At 46.7% G+C, this 18,519-nt stretch overlaps 1 protein-coding gene across 1 annotated transcript in view; it reads right to left on the minus strand.

The window, feature by feature from the left end:
• The window catches only part of ephb3a (eph receptor B3a), a 36,872-nt gene extending 34,926 nt beyond the window's left edge, over nt 1-1,946 (minus strand). The window contains exon 1 of the mRNA XM_076020816.1: nt 1,655-1,946. Coding sequence (XP_075876931.1) covers nt 1,655-1,712 — 58 coding nt within the window. The 5' untranslated portion in view covers nt 1,713-1,946. The remainder of the gene's footprint in view (nt 1-1,654) is intronic.
• Nucleotides 1,947-18,519: the final 16,573 nt, after the last annotated feature.

Raw genomic sequence — 18,519 nt, forward strand, 5'->3', positions numbered from 1 at the left:
CAGAGGGGAAAAAATGAATAAATGATAGTGAACTGATAGTGAGCCGCTCAATAAATAACCAGCTCTCCATGAAAAAAACAGGGAAAACGGGAAATAAATGAGAAATCAGCGCCGCTCCCACTTCAACGATCCGCCCTTCGTGTTTACCCTCAGAGGACAAACATTAGTTAACCCCTGCGCTTTGACTAGCAGCCAGCCGTTTGAGCTGGTGTGCGTGCGTGTGCGTGCGTGTGCATGTCAGTGTGTGTGTATGCAGTGGAAGGAGGAGCGGGGGGGAGCGCTGATCATCACGCCGCCAGAGCCACGCTGGGACTGGGAGGCTGCTGCTGCTGCTGCTGCTGCTGCTGCTGCTGCTGCTGCGGCTGCGGCTGTGGCTGCATTGATTTACTTGCTGACACCAGAATTGATGAGGGATGGGGGCTGGCCACGGTCCAGCAGAGGCAGATTGGACAGAGGAGGGAGGAGAAGACCAGAGTGGGGGGTGGGGGGTAGAGGGTAGAGGGGAGTAAGGGAGGGGGGGAGGCCAGGAAAATGTAACCACAGCTCAGAGACTCAAGAGGCGGGTGGGGAGTGGGCCACGCTACCCCCCCACCCTCCCTGCAGGTGATGCACAGACCCGGGGGGAGGCTGCGGCCACTTGTTAAGCCGCTGACCTTTAATTCACACTTGTCATCTAATGTGTTTCACATGTGTCCCTGCGGTGCTGCTGCCAGCGGCACCAGCGGTTCTGGTGGTGGCAGGATTGATCGGCTCCGGGCCTGTTTAAGTGAGGGCAGCTGGGACCCAACTGGGCCGGTTTAGAACCTCCATATACTGTGGGTGGGTGAGAGTGGTGGTCGTGGTTGTGGTTGGGGGAGGGAGGGGGGTGACACAACGTTGTTGTGATGTGATGTGATGTGTGTGTGTGTGTGTGTGTGTGTGTGTGTGTGTGTGTGTGTGTGAGTGAATGCAGGGGTGTAACCTCCGGGGAGAAGGAAATAAAGGTGGGGCAGGTGGGGAGCCAAATAACAACCACCACAACAACAACAACAACAATATGGGGGCCGCGTTGAGCAACAGGGCACTCCTTCAGCCACAATGGGGTGTCATCACATCACATACGTTTTACGCACACGCACGCACGCTGGCACGCGCACACACCGGCGGGGATTAGGGAAGAAACGGGGCGTGCTTCTGCATGTGAAGGCGGATTACGATCAGGGGAGCAAATTGATATCGGGGCGGGATTGCCAATTTAACGGAGCGGATCTGCATTTTTATTCTTTTTATTAACAGCTTTAATTAAGCAAAACAAGGCGCCGAGTCTTGCTCACAGATGTAAATTCACCCGCGCGCAACATTAACCGACCGACCCGACATGAAAACGGCATCAGACGCGAATTAAGCGTTGTTTTTAATTAAGTGCAGACGCACGCACGCCATGTGATTAGGATCCATTCTTCTCCCCCCCTTTTCCTGTGGCTGGCATCGTAACCCTTAAGCACGCACACACACACACACACACACACACACACACACACACACACACACACACAGTATGTTAACAGTGGCGCTTAATTGGCAATAACGCGTCACCACGTCCCCATTGTTCATCCTGAGGGGACACACAAGTGGATGAGGAGGAATCAGCGGTATAATAACCACTGGGACGTACCTTCCACAGCCAGCACCGCGGGGACAACGAGGCTGCACACCCACAGCAAGTAATCCATTGTCAGAAAACAGGCTTTTCCAACATGAAGAGCGGGATGTGGACGGACCCTGGCTGGACGGACGGACGGACGGCTGGATGCTTGGGGGGACTCAGAGACGGAGCGCCGCAGCGGAGCTTTTTGTTCCTTTCCCCATTCTCGTGCCTCCGGTTGTGATGATGAAGGCTCTCACCGCCCCATTATCACCACATAGAAAGAATACATAAAGGGGGGGAGGGAGGGGGGGTCCACCAAGCGAGCCAGGTCCGAGAGAAAGCCGCTGCCGCTGCCGCTGCCGCTGCTGCTGCTGCTGCTGCTGCCGCTACACTGCGCTGCGCCTCTCCTCTGCCTCGGATCTTTTCTTTATCTGACTTCAGCCACACTGAACCTCTGTCCAGGGGCGCATCTCTCTGGCTGCTGGACGCCCCCAGACCCTCGGTGTGAGTCTTGAGACGCGCACCGATCCGCGTGTCCACGTCTTGCGAGGCTGTTGCTGCTCTGACACAGGAGGAGTGCGTCGGAATGGCAACCACGCATACACATACACGTACACACATACACACACACACACACGACAGAGGTGGGGGGATTGGGCTTGAGGAGGGAAGGGGGACTCAATTAGATTCAAGGCGGACAGAATTAAAAGCAAGGTTCCGGTTTTTATTTTCATAATAATGTTCTTAATAAAGTAATGGTTCGTTTTATCTGAGGCGCCTGACAATAATTTTGAAATGCATTTTTAATTGTTTTACGTTTTCCATTTATACAGAAATATTTTTTCTGTTCCTTTTTAATTCCTCGTGGGACTCCTTTGCCACGTTCCTTCTAATGTCACTGTGTTTGAAAGATGAACCTGAGTTACAGTACAGTAAACACGTATTCCATCATTTCAGTTTGAGGGGAAATAAAACAACAAAAAAAGCCAAAGAACCAACAATCTGTCAAAATGGAAAAAGAGTTTAATCACATAAATACTGTTTATACAGTCATTTACATTTTTACATTAGATTACATTCAGATGGCCTGAGGGTTTTTTTTGTTTTTTTGTTTTTTTTTCAAATGGTGAATATAATTGTCTGCTTTTGTCTGATTCTGTTAGGTATAGCTACATCAATATGGTGTTTATGTCCTTATTTGCATTTCTCCATACATCAATTTTGAATGGTTATAGGCTATATTTTCTTTCGATTCTCAATTAGTCAATTATGCTTCATTTCCGTACTTTCTTGTTGATCAATGTACTGTGACTCACACCTTTGGTAAACAGCTGCTGGCTTCCTGTAGAACTCGCATGATGACCTTATCCTAACCAGTGACGTCACAGCAAACAAGCGGCCTGATCAGCAGCCAAGTCATCTGCTACAAAGGTGACGAGTTGTGAATCTCGGCTAGAGAAAAGCAAATTAATATTTTATTTTGAAATCAAAGGTGCCTCTACTTCCGCGTTTCTCCCATGTGCCTCTGTGTTACTTGACGCCGCCGTTGGAGGGGGACTCAGATGATGTGAGGGAGGGAGGGTGAGGAGGTGGGAGTGTGAGGGCGACTGGTTGGCTGCTTGGCGGTCCGGCGCGGAGCGGAGTCCAGCGGAGCGGCCACCAGCCTCGGCGACTGCGTGTCCCCGCCTAGAGGTGCTGCCCAGCGCCGCTAAAAGCCGATCGATGGCGGCATTAAATGGACTTCGGCCGCATTGACGGAGCGCGTCGATGCGAGCGCGAATAACAATGGATGCACAGCGCCTCCAGGGGGTTACCGGGGGCCTCGGAGGCTAATGCTGCATAATAAGCACCTGTGATAGGAGCGTCCCTCCGCCGTTTGACCGCAGCATATCTATATTTAACGTCTAATTGTTTGCTAATTAAATTGACAGTGGAAATTGAGATTAACATAGAAAACTCTTGTTACTTCCTTAGAGTTTATCACTTCTTCTGGTGGTATTTTTTTTTAAATCAATATTGGTACTTTTGCGCACACACTCACACACAAAAAACAACAACATTTGCATGTATCTTATCGTAGCCTGCATCACGTAAAAGTGGCTTCCCAGATTGTGAATCGTTTGATTCTTTTCGTCTTACATATCCAGGTACTGTCAACAAGTCACGAAACCGGTTTTGTTTTAAACACGCTTTGCATTCTAGCAAAATGTAGCACAATAGGACTGAAAGGACACAGTCCAGCCCCACCCCAACTGACAAATAAGGTAAACAACTTTGGCTGAGCCCAGAGGATCCAGGTGAGTAAACGTCACATTCAAAACGACTGCTGAATGCTTTAGCCGACTTGCAATGACTTGAAGCTTCCCATTTCAACCCATTTGGAACTCTTGCCAGTGGTTTGCACTGACTTCCTGTCGTCTCTCCCGTGTCTTTGTCAGGGCTCTTAAGGACAGCAGGCAGCAGTCACCTCTGGAGTGATCCAGCTGCCACGCACGGTTGACACATTCCTGCAATTTTGCTCCGCATATGTCGCAAGAATGTCCATTTTTAATCACACGGTGTGTCCTATTTTCATAGAAGCTGCTATAAGCAAGCGCCATTTCGCCCCTGGGATAAATAAATGAGAACTTGAACTCACTGCAAAGTATCACAGACACACACTGAGTGTCATGGGAATATCGCTGGAGAATATTTTCTCTTGAGGAGAGGAGAGGGGAGAGGAGGATGGGGGGGCCTCTGGAAGGAGACGCAGTTTACTGCGTTCACTCATCAAAGTGATATCTTCAGTGCAGAGCTGAGCCTTGACAGACTGCCGGGCCCCATTAGTTCATGTCATACTTTGACCTTTTGCAGTCTCGCTGGCTCGCACTGTTTCCTTTTAGCTCCTTTTCCACCAAGACCCACTCGGCCTTTTTGTCCGCTGGCGGCGGGTTCCAGGCAAGTGTGTGTGTGTGTGTGTGTGTGTGTGTGTTGCTGGTCGCTCTCAGCTCTCTGGGACAAGGCTCCCCTTCACACTGCTAATTCATCCCTCTGTGATCCCCCTCTGCTACTGCTTTATCTACCGCCTCCTGCTGCACACACACGCACACACACTTCAGACCCCCACCCACCCAAGTCGCCTCCGCCCTTAAAGTTGCCATTGTCTCCCCCCCACACCCACCCCACCCCCTGGCTTTATGCACTAATTAACTACAGTTCAGCTCCCAGCAGGCCTTGGGCCAGTCTCCACCCATGGAACCAGTGATGGACAGCTCACTCTAATCCTCTTTATTAAAAGGAAGGAGACAAAAGGGACAGTGACATCAGCACAGACATCATGAACAGATATTGTGTCTGTGTGACGAAGGAGATCACATTTCTTAGAGGAGAGAGAGAGTGAGACATCCACTCTGCCAAACTCCGCTGAACAAAAGCTGTTTTTTTGTTTTTTTTTGTTTTTTTGCAAGTTGTCCCAAGGCTCCTTGAAGTTCTTGCGGCCGTGTGTTTCAAGTCACCCTCCCAGTTTGATATTACCCTTGCAAAGCTGCAGAGTTGCTGAGGTTGCTGAAGTCTGAAACAGTCCATCCTGAAAAGCTCCAGTCCGAGTCATTCTCAGCCAGTCGCACAGAGGCGACTTCTCAGGGCTGCCCTTCACTCATCAAGACCAAAGGAAAGTGAAACCTTGTGAAAACCAGAGGGATTTTACGGTCCGCACTGTCACATTAGAGAAGTTCTTCCAACGCTCATTCTGCCACTAGACACGCCCCTGCGCATGTGACATACATCCAGCTGATTTGGGAGATGGCGAATGAGTACAAAGAACGGTCCACTCCGGGCTCTCAGAATGTCCACAGTGTCCTCAGGTGTCCCAGTGAGACTGTTCCCACACCCTGGAATGACAACCTGACAGTCAAATCCCAGGAACCAACCAACGGACGGCAAAGTGTAGTCTGCATATGGTTGTGTGCGTGTGCGTGTGTGTGCGTGTGCGTGTGCGTGTGTGCGTGTGTGTGTGTGTGTTCTTCAGCTGTTACAGCGACAGGTGAATAAAGGACTGATGCTCTGGAGAGTCTCCCTCTATCCTGCTGCAGATGAGAAATCAGTTCTTGGGCTCACTGGTGACAAGAAAAAAAAGAGAGAAATACATATTTTACGGGGCCCTGGGAGGAGGCGCGGAGAGCTGGGGAAGAGGTAGAGGAAATGAAAAGTAGCTCTGTGGAACAGTGGTGTTAAGCTGACAAGAGGGGATGACAGAAATATCTCCACAAAGCCAGACTGTCTCCTGAAAAACTGCTTCTGAGTTATGGAGTCTGTCCAGGCCACCACAGTGTGTGTGTGTGTGTGTAAGAGAGAGAGAGAGAGAGAGAGAGAGAGAGAGAGAGAGAGTGTAATAAACACTCGTGTGCACAAAGAATGATGTGAGCGTGTGGATTTATGTTAGTCTACACAGCTCTTTCTTCCCTAAAAGCGGCGAGCACTTCCTCTCGACTCGACTAAAGTCGTTGCCTCCGGCGCATCACATAAAATATTTGTCTTTGGAGTGAAAAAAGAAAATGCAGATTAATGTTGATGATGTGATGTTTTTTTCTCCCCCCGTTAGCCTTAGAGCAATAAACAAATGAGTATGGTGAGCTCGTCCTGAAAAGAGAAAACATTTACATCCGTCAGGCTGCTGCTGCTGCTGCTGCTGCTGCTGCTGCTGCTGCTGCTGCTGCTGCTTCTGCTGCTTTACTGTCAAATTACATTTATTTCTTTAAATTGAGGTCAACTTGTTGGTTTCTTTTTGTGTTTTTTGTGTAAATATCCAATAATGGCTTGCTGGTCACAAGTACTGATTACAAGTGTGTTGTGATGCAGTTGAAAAGAAAAAAATCTAGAGCATTGAGAGTAGCAGAGTTGTTAAAATGATCCAAAAACTCGTGCAAGACCTGTGGTCAGTTCTGTACCTATACCTATGATAAAACCTATTATTTTGTCAGAAATATTTCATTTTTGCAAAAAAGAATCATTTCATTCATGGCAATTTTTAATTTTTACATTTCAGAACCTGTATTTTCTCACTTTTACTGGAGTGAAGGAGTTCAATCAGTAGTTTTTCCAGAGTAATTTTACAGAAATATCGATATTTTTACTGAATTACAGAATCTGAATACTTTTGTCCCCTCTGGATAAAACTGCACTAGCTGCCTCTCACTCACTTCCTGAACTTCTTCTTGTTTCTTCATCTGCATATTGTTTTTCTTTTTTTTGTTTTAACATCAGCTTGCAACGTCCTGCTTTCATCACATGACAGGAAGGCTGCCTGAGATCAGTTTTAGGTGGGAGCTTTTCAAGGTGGATGAAAGTGATTTCTTTTTCAAACCAGCTGCACTGAAAAGCTCATGAAGTCCAAGTCAGGAATTTGGCTATTTTGCGAGCCACCGGCCTTTAGGAAGTTCAGGACTGCACAAGCACTCATCTCACAAGCTGTGCACATCTCAGAACACCGGCGATCCGCAGGACACTGTCACCACCAAGATAACAAGGCAAGAAGAACCTGCCATGAAACCAACACCGGTCCCTCTGTCCACGACAAACAAAAAGTCCCAATTCATTTTCTTGCGGCCACTGATGAGAGAAAATGAACCGTCAACAAACACCGGGGGACAAAATTAATGAGGGGCAAAAGTGACAGTCAAAGAGAAAGAGAGAGAAACATTTTATTTCCATGACTCTGCAGATATGCGAGTGTCTGTCATTGTCTGGCTGCAGCTCCTTGTGTGTAGAGGTGGTGGTGGTTGGTGGGGAGGGGGGTTGAGCGCCTCCAGAAACGCCACATGAAATAGTGCACGAGTGGCGTTTTGCCCCATTGATTGCGGGAATAATGACACATGATTATGTTGAGGTGGCTGCTGGCTGGCGCTGGAGGCCACCAGGCTCCGCTGGGCTTTTCAGCCGCCGCCGTCGCTGCTGCGCTCCGCCCCAGACTGATTAGATGGGGGAGCCGGCGCTGCTTCTGGAGGGGCGAGGTTGGGGGCCGGATGGTCTTTGTCGACTGCTCGCGTGAAGCCGTCGGTGTGGGCCTCACTTCCAGGCAGCTCCTCTGCAGGGGGCCTGGCATAATGGAGGGGCGGAGCTACAGCTGGAGATTTCTGGCCGTCTGAGAAGCTCCGGAGAGCTTCGCCCAAAAGAGTGAAAAACTCATTAGGAACAATTTCATTTTTACTGGACACGGACAAATTCAGCAGAGGGTCCTATTCGTCTTTTCTTCTTCTTCTTCTTCTCCTTCTTCTTCTTCTTCCTTTAAAATTATTCACAGGAGGCGTTATTGATGATTCGCCACATTCGGCAATTTTCCCACCATTCTCCTCCTCCATTATTCATCCACCTCTACTTTTTAATCTCCTGCGAGCTGACTCAGAACTCCACTTCCATTTGCAGACTGTTCCTCCTCTATGCTCATGTCTGTAGCATTGATTAAATGGACCCCAGTGGGCCCGGGGATTACATAGGGGCCTATTTGAAATGGCATTTCTACACTGTTTTTTTTCCATTACTGAGCCCACTATTGGAATTTAGATAAACTGGGCTGCGGCTAAGCTGCGTTGATTTTTGAGTTTGTGCGAGCAGGCAAACCATCCCCCTCCCCCATGCGCCTCCTCCTCGACTCGCAAGGGGTCCATTTGCTGCAATTTAACAATTACTGGCTCTGGCGTGTTTGCTAATTTTCTGCCGTTCACATCCCCGAGCAGCCTCGAGCGCAGCCAACTCGGCTGCCGCAGGACGGTAGGCGGGGAGGAGTAAAACAGTGGAGGCAGAAAAAAAAAATTAATACAGACAATTGTTTTTCATCAGCCCGAGACGGAGCACAGACGCGATCAAACAGGACTGTAACAAATTAGATAACGGACGGCTGGGAGTGAAAGACACCGTGCGCCTGCTGCTTCTGTTCTTGGCAACACATTGACTTTGTTTCTCGTGTGTGTATTTTCTAAAAAGTCTGAGCTCCACACTGATGGCTCAAAATCGAGTGCTATGTAATGCTGCAAAATTGTTAGCAAAGGGTAGCTAACAATTTTGAGAGAGAACACACTTTTTAAATAAATTTAATCCCAATTCCAGATTTATTTATTTTTTCTGTTAAGAATTGCAGAACCCTCCTCCATCCTGCTCTATCTGCTAGGGAGGGACTGCATGACGACTGAGAAGGTGAATGTGATGTACCGATCGGCAAAAAACACACAAAGTAACCAAGTGCAAACAGTCCAAATCCGTTTTGTCATCCGACTACCAAAACCGCGAGGTGGATTTGGTAGTCGCTTCGCATAAAAACGCATTTGTCACGGACGTGCGAACAGAATGCAGCTCAGTCCACATTAAGGACCGCCTACTCCACTCACGTCTCCCGTGTACGTACTTGGTCGGCGCCCCACCTCCCTGCGTCGTCATTATAAAGTTACAAACAAGAAGCCAAAACAAATCATTTTTGTTAGACTTGTTTATTAGCATGCTAATAAATTTCACTCTGCATTAGCGTATTTTGTCAGTGGAGCAGCGGTCGCAGTTTCCCACATATGAGGTTAAATGTGCGACGTTGCATCCAAAAATTTGCCAGCCACTGTTGATCCGAAAATAAAGTCGTCACCACTCTGTCCCACCAGTCGTTACTCCTCGTTCGGATCCATACAAGCTGCAGTAGAATTAAAACGAGTGACCTTGGCTGTGTCTCAATTCAGGTTCTGCATCCTTGAAGTACGCATTTTGAAAGGAAGTTGCGTCATCGCACTGCACGAAGGCTTGTCCCGATTCCCAAGGGTGCTTAGGACGCTGAAAATGCGCCCTCGGAAATACGCACTAGTTTTAGCCGATTCCAAGGATACACCGCTACTATCCTTCACGCACTTAGGTATCCCATGGTGCTTTGCGTGCTGCTGCAAAGCATCGTAGGATCCTGGGAAGTCAGCTGAAATTAGCGGCATGTACTGGTTAAGACACAACATGTAAATTTAAATATAAGTTTCACGTAAAGTATCCAGTTTTTAACGTAGGATTTTACTTATTTGATCCTCCAACGGCATCGTTAGATGGCGAACCAATGGTTAGCTTGATACTATAAAAACGTCACTTCCGGGGTTGGCCAGCCGGAGGGAACGGCGGTGACGAAACGAGGAAATACACCGAAGGCTAGACCGTCCCGAGTGGTGACCGGGGAGGAGGGGTTTGGTCCGTCCTTCTAGGCTGGGAAGTCTAAGAACGCTTCCTTCAGACGGAGGACACTCGGTCTCAAGGGTGCAGAACCTGACTTGAGACACAGCCTTGATATAGTCCGCAAACAGGAAGTTGATTCTTATTCGCTGTCATGTAAAACTCGCCGTGGTTTTGCGCTTTACTGCCCTCAGTCGTTAAAAACGGAAATGACGCATGTTGCATTTGCATAGGTTCGGCAGGGGGGGGGGGGGGGGGGGTGTAATGCGATCACAAATGGCACGCTTCGAGGTCCGTTCTCGTGATCCAATCCCCCAAAACAGTTACAAGTGACCAAGTGCAAACAGGCCCTGTGTGAGTCAGTGCCCGCCGGCACTAGTTCGACTTTGTACATATTTATGTTGTGCACAATAAAACTTTTTTTTACATTTTTTTATTTTTCCCCCTTAATTAATTATTTTAATTCCTCGTGCCAGTGACGTATACTGTCAGTCCAGATGCAGCGCTGACCGGCATTCTATAACACTGGCCCCAATAGAACGTGCGCATCAAAGGCAACAATTCTCACCTTCTGTCACACTGTAAGGTCCTGGATACAGTTGCGTGGCTGCAATCGTGTCTCTTGCAGTCGCTCTGCAGTCCTATATTCTCTCTGGCGGGAAGCGGAGCGGTCGCAACTTCCTCATTTAAATGGGCCGTTCTTGCCCACTATTGCGCATGCGCTCTTAGTGAATCACCATCCACACGCAAACCAACAAGACGCGTACTCCATCAGCTTGCGCAAGCAGTTTAGCGCCTCCTATGTTGGGTCTTAGTAAATCAGGTCCTATGTCACTGTTCATCGGCGTCTACCTGCTGGCTACTGACCTCCAGATGACTGTGGCTGCACTGCTCTTTCCTCCCCAACAGGTGGGGTAATTGTTCGGAGGTGGTTTTGTTCCTTCTTGACGACCCTTATTTGGAGTGAAAAACTGCAAGTACTAGTCGCTTGGAATATTCCTTCACCCCTCCACATGGTGGCAACTGATGTGAGTCAGGCGGCAGCAGCAGCAGCTGCAGCAGAAGCAGCAGCTGCAGCAGCAGCAGCAGCAGCTGCAGCAGAAGCAGCAGCAGCAGCAGCAGCCTCCACTTAAGGTTCTACTCAAGCATGAATATTATCTCCTCGGCTGAGCAGAAGTCAGCAGAGGCTGCTGCTGTGTGGTGTGTTAGCACCCCAGGCACGTCAAGCACCATGGGATACTTAAAGTGTGTGTGTATGTGTGTGTGTGTGTATGTGTGTGTGTGTGTGTGTGTGTGTGTGTTAATGACGATCTCTGGACACTGACATGCAGGATGAACCTGAAATGACACACTTTAAAATTTTCCAAATACAATTCACCAATCAGGAGGCATGATGGTTATTTCCAGCTGTCCATCGGCATGATTACAAGCAGAGGGTTAGCACTTGGGTTTCTTAGGTATGGAGAATCTTGGTTTAGATGAATAACACCAAATTGTTCACTCTGTTGCAAAAACATTGAGCCGTCACCATGGAAATTGAAGCCTTTCGGGCAGTCACTCTTTGCAAACTCCTTCCCTCCAACTCTCTCGCCCCTAAAGGCCTCATTTCCTGCAACAACATTTCGAAAAGGAAATTCCGAAGTTCATGCTCGAGCATGCATTTCAGAAAAAAAGTGTGGCCCTGTGTGATGTCACAAAGGTCAGTGATACCTCTCCCAGGTTAGTGATAACACCTGGTGTTCATATGCCCACTCGGATCCTGCTGTGGTCACCTGCTTCTGTGGAAGGTTAAACAGAGCACCAGTTTTGGCAGGTCACTTTGGGAGGCTGCGTGCGTGCGTGCGTGCGTGCGTGCGTGCGTGCGTGCGTGCGTGCGTGTGATTAATTATCTATGTAAGCTAACCTTGTGAGGTTTCTTTCCATTTGTCTTCAGCGGCTTCCGAGTCATGTGACCCGGCCACTCAGGGAACTGTAAAATTTGTAAAACAAGACACATCCGTTTTATTGGACTTTTGCTATTTAATTAACACTGTCATGCAAATTCCAGTCGAGCATCGTGTGACCAGCCGTCCCCAACCATCCAACGCTGAGCCCTGCTATTGCTCTGGAGAACCTTTTAGTGCACATTGTCCATCTAAATTCCATATTCTGTGGACATTTTCTAAATCTATCAGTCCTGTGTCGTGCCACAGTACAGAGGCTACACCTGTGTTGCGCTGCGGCAGAGGGCCCTCCTGCGCCAGCTCCCCTTCATGCCCCTTAACGAGTGCGCTTGTGTAATGTGCGCATGTGATTCAGACACGAGGTGGCGGAGGGTTAATGAGGACGATAGGCGAGCTGCATTTTCATGTCTGTGCCCAAGTTTCAGGACGGATATTGGGCAGACATCTGTTGAATATCAATATCAAACACAATTCAGCTGCATCATTATAATTCATCCCGGCCACCTGATCTGATCTCGCTCCCTTTCATCTTTGTTTTTTGGGCTCCAACTCCTGTGGGAAATATCTGCCTCCATCGCTGCTAATGCTCACCAGCTAGTCACCGCCTGCGCCTGTGTCTGAGCGCGAGCGCATGTGTGTGTGTGTGTGTGTGTGCAGGTAAAGTGGATTTATCACAGCTGCCGTCTGCAACGTTATGAGGGCTTAGAGCAAAGTGAAACAGAAAAATTGCACAGATGAACTGTAAGCTCTCCGACACCGAGGAGAACCACATATTTTCGTGCTCATTTTCTGCAGGTTCATCACCAGCAGCCACGCTGCAGTATTTCAGCTGGTTTCGAGATCCTCATCTTTATTCTTCGTCCCAGACTCCGGTGGAGCAGCCTCACAAAATGAATAATCCAAAGCTCTCCTTAGATTTCCAGAAAATAACTTATTTAGCTCTGGTTTACAGCCTCCTAAAGAAAGAAAAAAAGGTGTTTGTACCCTCACTGACATCACAAAGGGAGTCCAGTACTGTGTGTCTTAGCACATGTTCTCTGAAAGTGAAGAATGCAGCAGAAGTAGAGGATGGATTTTTCTTATTGCTAGAAATGGAGTTCGATATCAGGCGCGAAGTGCAGAATGCTATTGAATATTGGTGAAGTGAATTTTGCTTGGGACCTTTAAACATTTCCCCTTTCACACCAGCTGCCACAGGGAAGATGGCCCTAAGGACCTTGAGAGTTGGAGAGGGGAAGTTTGCAAAGAGTGACTGCCCTAAAGACTTTATGTCCATAGTGACGGCTCAATATTTCCTCCAGCTGTAATAGAGTGAGCAGGAAAGGGAAAAAAACCCTGCAACAACTTCCCTCCCGCGAGATTTGAGGGCAAGACCTCTCAAACGAGGCTGCTGCTTCCGGCAAAACAAAATTAATTTTTTTGTCAATGATGACTTAATGCTGCCCGATTCTTGTCGTAATGCTTTCAGACACAAGGAGCTGCGAGCTAAGGCTGCTAAATGCCAGGAAATAAATCTCTATTTGCGGAGTCAGCGCAACACAGTCAGAAAGCAGCCCTGTACGCACTGTTTTCTGTGACTGACTCCAAGACGCCCTGATTGAAGGAATCACTTCCACATCCCGACATTGCTCTCAGCTTTAATCAGTCAGGAGAAAACATTTGGCTGGTGTGTAAGGTCATTAGGGGGTCGGGGGTCACAAGGTTCACCGAGGGGCTCATCCCTTATAGTGGTTTGTTTTATAATAAAGAATAAAGCAATTAAATGTGATTCTAAAACTGTACGAACTGAATCACTCCTCAGCTTTGTAAATTATATTTAAAAAAAATGTTATTATCATAAATTAGTGTTCCCGGTGTGGCACATGTCACTTCCTATATTTTTGACTGACTTTGCAAGCAGACATGAGTGATGCCTGCTGTGCGCCTGATTTGCATGTGTGTGAGTCAGAGAGGTTTGTTGTGTGAATGAGCTAATTAGCTGGAACAAACCGCCCAGAGGTTCTGCACTTGTTCATGACAGAGATGACTCCTCCAGTTTATAAAGCTGCTGCTGCTGCTGCTGCTGCTGAACTAATGTGACTGGCGGCACTCGCGCTGACCCCGCCCACTCTCACCCTACCAGCGACCCTGCGCTCTGAACTCTTCCTCTGTCGGGTGGAAGGAGAAGGAAGGAGGAGAGGGGAGAATTTATCTGGCATCAGGGCGGTAGTGCAGTGGTGTGACCGAACGTCAACTTGTTTCTGGTGGACTGTGTGCGCCTTCTAGTGGCAAAAAATATATCGTGAACGAAGGAAGCGCTGATGCATTGGGGGCTCGTGAAGGCCACTCGCAGAGCAAAAAGTTATTTAAAAAATGCTGCGTAACAAATTGACAGACGTAATAAATGACAGTGCTGATCATGCTGCCCAAAAACATTGTTCTCTATAGAATTGTAACACATTGCCACAGGATCAGAAAAGTGTCCAACGGTCATGTTCAAAGAATACAACATGCACAGCTCTTATATAGTGTTGGATAAACATATGCATGCTCAGCCTCCTGGGCGTTGCCTGAGCTTGTCAAATGAGCTTGATGTTTACAGAAGCAGGCGGAAGGAGACAAGCCTCCTTCTTTCAGAGATAAGAGGCAGAGATTGGCCATAGTTCAGGAAAGGTCGCGTCTTTCTTAGGTCAGTTAAACCTACAGCAATTTGTTCTACCGCACTTCCCCCCTTTTGATTGTTCATTAATCACAGCAAGCAAAATGACAGTAAAATTCATTTGAACTAACTCTATAAAGTCCACTACAGATTACACAGAGAGTACATGATCAGTGACCGACTTCATTTTTGAATGAAAGACTAACGATTAAAATAAACCTACAGATAGAGCAGATCAGCTAGATCACAACAGATCAGACATTATATAAATACATAAAACACACTATAAATACACTCCTGGTCAAAATCTCAAGACTAGTTAAGAAATTGCAACAGTTTGCATTTTGCAGTGCTGGATCTAAAGAAGGTTCTAGGTAGAGCTTCAAAATGCAAAAAGAAGAAATGGGAGCAAGGGACCAAAACCTTTGAGCAGGCAATTTAGCAAAAACAGCAATTTAACTGAAATAGGCAGTTTATCAGCTGATCGAAAGACCGCAGCCTTTAAAAGTCAAAAAGTGTGCAAAAATGTGGATTACATGTCATTTCCTGTCAAGCAACAACTCTGTCAAGTTCTCCTCAAGTTGGCAAAGACAAAAAAAAAAAAAAACTCACTGTCTTTGAGCGTGGTAGGAGTCTACATGCATATCATTACAGTTACTATGAGGAGTAGCTCAGTCCTAATGATTACACTCAGGTCACAGAGAAGCCAGAGTCAGAATACAGAGATGAAGAGTCCTCATATTTGCAGAGAGGTGGAGATGGAGACAGATTGATGTTGTGTCACGGTGTAACCTGGACATACTAACCAACAGTTTGAGCCATCATTCTGGATAGCATAGAACTTGGACACCAAAAGACATGTGAGTAATGCAAATGTCACCAGTCAATAATGCAATGTCTCGATGCAGAACATATCTTTGCCAACGCCCTGCCAGAGACACAGGAGTCTGCTAGGAGCCTGCACTCCAGAGTTTCTCGACCTGGGGAACGTTGGAACCCCAGACAGGATCATGAGGGTATGTGGCTGTGATCTCCTCCCACAAGCAGATTGCTTGGTTACAGCATGGGCAAACACTACGTAGGGACGTTGTGATGCTCAAACAGGAGCACAGCATCCAGACCGTCGGGGCAGAAGATTTACATTAAAAAAAAAAAAAAAACCCACACAAATCCACTAAAGTACAAGTTGAGAGAGGACCAGAGAAGAATTTTGCTGTTACAATCAAGCAAAAGTTCTAAGAGCTCAAACAAGTTAAACAGACATGAATCAAAGATCCTTGATTTATTTTTGTTTGACAAAAGCAAATCTGGCAAGGAAAATGTTACAGATTTTAAGCCATGCCAGTGTTTAAACTTAAACTGAACAAATCACAGCCTGCAGGAACTGTATACAGGCTCTCCTGATCAACAACTGTGCATTAACCAGGTCTAGATTTCTTACCCTGATTTGTGCGCTGTGTGTTTCGTTGTTCAAGAAATGGGATGTTTCTACGTTGGCGCTCAGCGGACGACTGCAGACTTGTAAATAGTGTGGGTACCGAGGGTTACTAATAGGGGAAGTGCGGTTGCAAGTCTGCCGTATGTCCCTTCTCCACTGTGCAAACGTATATATGTTTGACCGAAGAGCTTCCGTTGTTATATGACCTCACAAACCTCACCAGCAAGGCAGAACTTATCATTGTCATCAAATCAAAATCAGCTGTCTGTTTAAATACATTCTCACACCTGCATGTCTTTGCTGTGCCCCTCATGCAGGCGCCACACTATGGAAATCAGTGGAACGAAGCTTCTTTCTTTCTGGTCAGTGCCCTGAACAGAAAAAAAGCAACCAAAAAAAATGTTGGATTGTGCACATTCATTGACCGTTAGCAATACCTGAGCACATTGCACACATTCTTAGCATTCGAAGATCTAGTCAGTGGCAAACTGATGGCCTTCACTTATGGGTCACTACACCACCAAACAATGCAGTGTTGAAAGACCACCGTCTAGTGAATAGGGTTGCAACATCAACATTTCTCCAAGGAGGAAACAAGTTGAGGAAGAACATTGTTAAGATGTTGTTACGACACAGTCCTGCACCTGTGAGTGTGTCAACTTAGGACAGTCTGACAGGATTAGGTAAATGCTGTACATGAAAACACCCTGGCCTGGAGCCATGCAGATGCCCAGTTGTAAGCGCCCACTGGAAAAAAGGCCTAGCTGGAATAATGTTGAACATTTGTTGGTTACCATCTATTTGAAAAAGTAAACAAAAAATTCAAGCATATTGAAAATAGTTCTATCTGTTTATTCACATTATGGTCATAAAAAGAAACAAAAATCGCCATTAATAGCTGATTGTTTCTCGAAGAATCGATCAGCACCTTTGACACACAGGTTGGTTTCAAGTCAGTGTCTTTTCTGCACTCAAGGCATGAGTCTAAACAGTGAATGATGCACCACTACTGTGGTGCAAAGAGAAAAATGTTTGTCATCAGCTGTTGTTTTAAGACAGAAATAATAATAATTTGTGCTCTGACCATACACCCATCCGATACAGACTGATTCAGCAATGGCAAAAAACATGATGGCGGCATAATAGTCACATAGCAGGAAAATGTAAATTCCACTCTGCAGAGAGAAAAACATGTCAACAATGCCATGATCCTTTTTGGGGAAAAAATGACAGTAATTTCTGAACAATGTAGAATTATAAGACCCCACCTCAAAGATAATAATAATAATAATAATAATAATAATAATAATAATAATAATAATAATAATAATAATAATAATAAAACTTTATTTGTACAGCGCTAAATCACAACCAAAGGCGTCTCAAAGCGCTTTATACAATCAGAGAGAACCAACCGGGCCCCCGGAGCAAGCAAGATGCAACAGTGGCTGGGAAAAACTCCCCTGTGGGAAGAAACCTAGGGCAGAACCAGACTCCAGAGGGCCATCATCTGCCTATGAGTAGTTGGGGTGAAATACAGTAATAGATGAGAGACAGAGAAAGAGAGAAAGGAGCAGAGTGAGCCAGGTTGGCAGACAGGACAGAGTGAAAAACAGATACACCAACCAGCCATTCGCAAAACGGATATAGATACAAAGAATAGGAAATAATTCAAGGCTGCTGTCCACGAGGGCTGTAAATGTCCATGCTCTGGAAGGCAAGAGCCTATCTCAATGAGCAATCTGCCAATAGGAGAAGTCTAGGTCCTCAGCGTGGTGGTGGGACGAAGCGATGACAGCAAGACCCCCAGGACAGCACAATCCAGCTCCTGGCGCAGTGGTCATCACCTGCCGGGGACACAGAGACTGCGGCAGTATCATGCATATCGAGCATACTGTACAAAGCATAATGAGAGCTAGTTTGGACAGAGTAGATAGAGTCCAAGATTGATTGGGAGAGGAGAGTGATAGAGGCTCCGCCTGCACAGAGCAACGATCCCTGTAACGGGAGCGAAAGATCTCCCTCCACGGCGTAAGCCTATAGCAGCTTAACTGACAGTGGATGGAATCCAACTATAAGCTTTAAGAAAAGGAAGGTCTTAAGTCTACTTCTGTGTCTGCCCCCCTCACAGAGGCTGGAAGATGATTCCAAAATAAAGGTGCCAGGAAACTGAAACACCTACCTCCTGACCTAACTCTAGAAATCTTTGGGATAACTAAAAGTCCTGAATCCTCAGAGCGAGGGCTCTTGGAGGATGATACAGTTCAATTAGTTCCCTAATATAAGAAGGAGCCTAAGAATGAAGAGCTTTGTAAGTTAAAACTAGAATCTTAAATTCAATTCTAAATAAAAAAAAGAGTTTTGGATTAACTGTAATGTCCTAAGGGATGAATTTGGGCATCCTGCTAGTACCGAGTTACAGTAATCTAGCCTAGACGTAACAAAAGCATGGATTATCTTTTCTGCGTCTTTGAAGGACAAAAAACATCTAATTTTGGCAATGTTTCTTAAGTGGAAGAAAGCTGACCTCCCTACATTCTGTATATGAGATTTAAAGGTCAGTTCCTGATCAAAAGTGACTCCAAGGTTCCTCACAGTAGAACTGGGTGTAGTACCAAATAGACCACCTTGTCCATCAAAGGCTCTGTCCCATTGGTCCCATGGTCATTACTCTCGCGAGCCAAATATAATGACCTCAGTTTTATTGGTA

This window comes from Nelusetta ayraudi, unplaced genomic scaffold (assembly GCF_046127955.1).
Source record: "Nelusetta ayraudi isolate G7.1 ecotype Tasmania unplaced genomic scaffold, CSIRO-AGI_Nayr_v1 ptg000011l, whole genome shotgun sequence".
In the NCBI taxonomy this organism is placed as follows: domain Eukaryota; kingdom Metazoa; phylum Chordata; class Actinopteri; order Tetraodontiformes; family Monacanthidae; genus Nelusetta; species Nelusetta ayraudi.